Raw genomic sequence first — 3,973 nt, 5'->3', positions numbered from 1 at the left:
TCGTACATACAAGCGCCGTAAAATCATTGTCAAGTGTAGACTCACTCAACTTTGTTTAAAATAAAGTTTTTGTTTTCTCTCTCTTAAAAAGAAAAATCTGTTCAATATAACTGTTTTTTTTTATATACCTAGTGGCTAAAAAAATCTATTAGTCCGCGAAAAATTATTAAGTGGGGCAAAATACGGGGCAAAACCATCCTCGGTGCTCCCAAAAATATTCTGAAGCGATATAGCGACTTCCCTGAATCCTCATCCTGGAAGCTGGGCGCTACGATTCAGGCGCCTGCTTCCTCCCTGAACTTCAAGCCAGGGGCGCCTACCGGGGCGCTTAAGTTAGAAGGTGTCCAGGGGACAACGGGCGCCTATTAAGGCGCTTCTCATCCCCTACGTCGTCCCTCCATCTAAACTGTGCACCATAGGGCAGCCCATAGGGCGCTCTCCGTCACAAACGCCCCATCTTTCCTTTGGCGTGGGATTTGTTGCGCCCTCCCTGGGCGCTCCCCCCTCACGCAGTCTACGCCTTGTCGCAATTAGTACGCTCTTCCTCCCAATAATATCCGAGAAAGTACCCACAAAAGAAAAGAGGTACTCTCCTTTTTTTTAATTATTATTACTTTGGGCCTAAAAATCAATTCCTAAAAAGCACCACTAAAAACCGCGTCATTCACGTGACAGGCAGTAACAACGCGAATAATAATAAGAATAACTATCATTGATCTCTCTCTCTTTCTCTCTCTCTCTGTGTTGACGTACTCTCGGTCCGCGTCCGTGTGGAACGGAACAAGACGGGTAAGAACAGAACCCGAGTCAATCTCTCACATACATTCCGTGGGATGGTACGGGCTGCCCGCTAGGGCGCTTATCCCCTGCACTCCCCTCCTTATTCCGTAAGGCAATGGGCTCGCCTATTTGGGCGCTTTACCCCCACGGACTTATACAATCACAAACTTAATAGATTGACTCGATTTCTCATCTAACCCAGCAAAATTACACCGATTAAACATTTCTATAAAAATTAAAAGAAAGGAAAATAAATATTAACAGAGAGAAAGAGAGGAACATTACACAAATTACACAACTCTTGCAACACTCGCTTATCCAAATTTACCTACCTGACACGTGTCTTTTCTATATAATCATGGGTTCGTTTAATAAATTCGGTTCACTACCAAACAGTGCGACATCATGCCACGGTCTCGCCGAGGAGGACGGAAGCGGCAAATCAAACGATTAAAATGGCGTCTTATTGAGGCTGGAACGTTCGACCCGACCGTCTTCGATCGACCTCCGCCCCCCGACACCTCCCCGAGACGCCACGGATCACCGGGCCCGTTTGAGCTGCCGCCTCCACAGCCTACCCCCTGCACCCGCCCAGTTGCCCCGGCACCACCCTGCCATAGCGCACCAAACTTCGCTCCCTTCAGGCGCCCGCCGCCCCGGCTACCCCCAGGGACCGACACAGCCCCTATACGAGCCCCCACGCGTCCCGCTAGAGTGGACCGTCAGGCCCGTCCACCCCAGCGACAAGGCCCCCGCGTCACTAGCGACGAGGCCTTCGTCGGGTCGCTCCCCAAACTCGCCTTATCCGGCAAAGCGACCCCTCGGTCCGTAGAAGCTTATAGAAGGCTTCTCAAGCCCTTCGAAGGAGCACCACCTCTCAAAAGAGCAAAACAAGCAGGAGAACAATAAAACAGTTACGCTCCTGGGGAACTACGGGTTACGCTCGGCCCCGGTTACTTCCTGCCTCCCCCAGGACGTAACACATTAAATATCAAAATAATAAAAAAATGTCTTTCTTAAACTTGAGTAATTTTAATTATAATTTATTGTAATAATTATATAGAGACGTATAGAATAATTGTATAGAATAATTCTATACATGAAAAACCTTAATTACGTTCAATTTTTAATTATGTAAATGCTTCTAATATATAAAAAATATTGTTTTATTTTTTAATAATGTTAATATCTGTATCTTTTATTTAATAATATATTTATATTTTAATTAATAATATAATTTTTCAATAATATAAATTTATCAATCTATATATTTTTATATATAAAATTATGATACAAAGGTTTTTAAATTATTTGTTTTTTTATAAAAATCTGCAAAAAATTTCCTACTTTTTTATTTTTTAATTAAAGTAAATAAGAGATCAACATTGTAATATAAAAAAGTAATTGTATAAAAAAAAACAAAAATATTAAAATTATATAAATATATTGTATAAAGATATTTTACTAACAAAACAACCGGATGTCAAATAAAATAATATAATATATTTAATTAATTTTAAAAATATTTTGGACTATTACAAAACTTTTATTTTCTTTTAGACAAATAAATCCAAACAAAACAGCAATATTAATAAAATATTTATTATTAAGGCAACTCACATTAGTTTCTGTATCTGTACTTATTTCCTCCTTTTCAGAAAATTTTTTTTTTTAATACGATAAGAAAATTATACGTGGACCCACTTCGGGAATAAGTTCAGCAATTAATTTTTCATCTAAACTTTTCATTAGCTCCATTGTGATGCCGTTTTCTTCAATTAAAATATACAAAATTAATATTCACAAGTTATTTAATTGCAAAATAAAAATACGAAGGGTCAACTATTAACATTATCATAGTAAAATTAACAATAAAATATGACGCATTGTTTTATTATAATTGGTAATCACTGTATATTTTTTTAGTAGTCGTTAACACCTTGATAAAATAATTTTAAAATAAAATTATAAAGTGCCTATCCTACTCACTCACTCACACGCATGAACACATGCACGCACACACGAGTGTGTGTGTTTGCGTGCGTGCGTGCGTGCGTGCGTGCGTGCGTGCGTGCCGGCGTGCGGGCGTGCGCGCGCGCGCGCGCGCGTGTGTGTGTGTGTGTGTGTGTGTGTGTGTGTGTGTGTGTAAAGAATACTTCATCTAAAATATTTTCAAAATTAATGTAATAAAATATCATAAAATAACAAGCAAAAATAGTATACAATAAAAATTAATGTATAGAAATCATGTATATAGTTTTTTAAATATAATTTTTAATTTTAAATAGATTGTAAGATTAATATAACCTTAACATACGCGTTAAGTTTTTAAAATTTTTCATATTATGTGTTAGTCTACAATCTCCAAAGCCAACCTAAGACCTTATTGTACAAATACTAAACAATTTTTAAGTTCTATTTTCTATTTTTTTACATAAAAATTATATATGATGTTTAGCTTAAAAATTAAAAAGGCATGTGTAGTATACCATAATGCCACTTTGATATATATGTTGAACAGTATATAAAAATTTTTGCATCGTGTGACATTAACTTTCAAAGAAAATGATAATAAGTTTCAAATACTTATTACTTACTTTCCAAAACATTAGCATAAGTGCTTATACCCAATTGTTGCAGAACATCCGTGACTTGCATGTTGTCAGCCTTTTTTAAAATAACGTATAAAATTATAAGAATGTCTTGTGATGTAAAATATTTTGCAAAATAGATATATATATCTTGAAGAAATATGTATAAAAACTCTGAAAAATAATGCAAATAATACAATTTTAATATCACATGCAATTGTATAGGAAACACAAATAATAAAATTAAAAATATATATACAGCTAATTAATATATTAACAAATAAAACAATCAAGCGCCAAATAAAATTATTTTTCCGGAATATTTTGCATTACCCATGAAAATAACAAATTAACTTTTATTTTCTCAAATAAGTTTAAACAAAATAGTAATATTAATGGACATTTGTCAATGCACCCGTCATTGCAACCGACTTAGTTTCTAAATCTGAACTTGTATTAATTTTTTTAAGTTTATTTTACAATATAATAAGAAAAGTACACATGTCCACTTTATGAATAAGTTTAACAATTAATTTTTCATCTAAGGCTATAAAAAGCAAAGAGAGGATTGGTAGTGTATGTATTTCATGTTTTTATTATTA

The 3,973-nt window shown here is 35.3% G+C and overlaps 1 protein-coding gene across 1 annotated transcript; it reads left to right on the top strand.

Annotated features, from left to right (window-relative positions):
• The first annotated feature begins 1,185 nt into the window (after positions 1-1,185).
• On the top strand, positions 1,186-1,689 carry LOC118646917 (sulfated surface glycoprotein 185-like). Its single transcript, XM_036290864.1, has one exon. The coding sequence runs from the start codon at positions 1,186-1,188 to the stop codon at positions 1,687-1,689; it is 504 nt and encodes a 167-aa protein (XP_036146757.1).
• Positions 1,690-3,973: the final 2,284 nt, after the last annotated feature.

Source organism: Monomorium pharaonis, chromosome 1 (assembly GCF_013373865.1).
Source record: "Monomorium pharaonis isolate MP-MQ-018 chromosome 1, ASM1337386v2, whole genome shotgun sequence".
NCBI classification, from domain to species: domain Eukaryota; kingdom Metazoa; phylum Arthropoda; class Insecta; order Hymenoptera; family Formicidae; genus Monomorium; species Monomorium pharaonis.
Note: the sequence above shows the minus strand (reverse complement) of the source record. Positions and strands in the feature narration are given on the sequence as shown.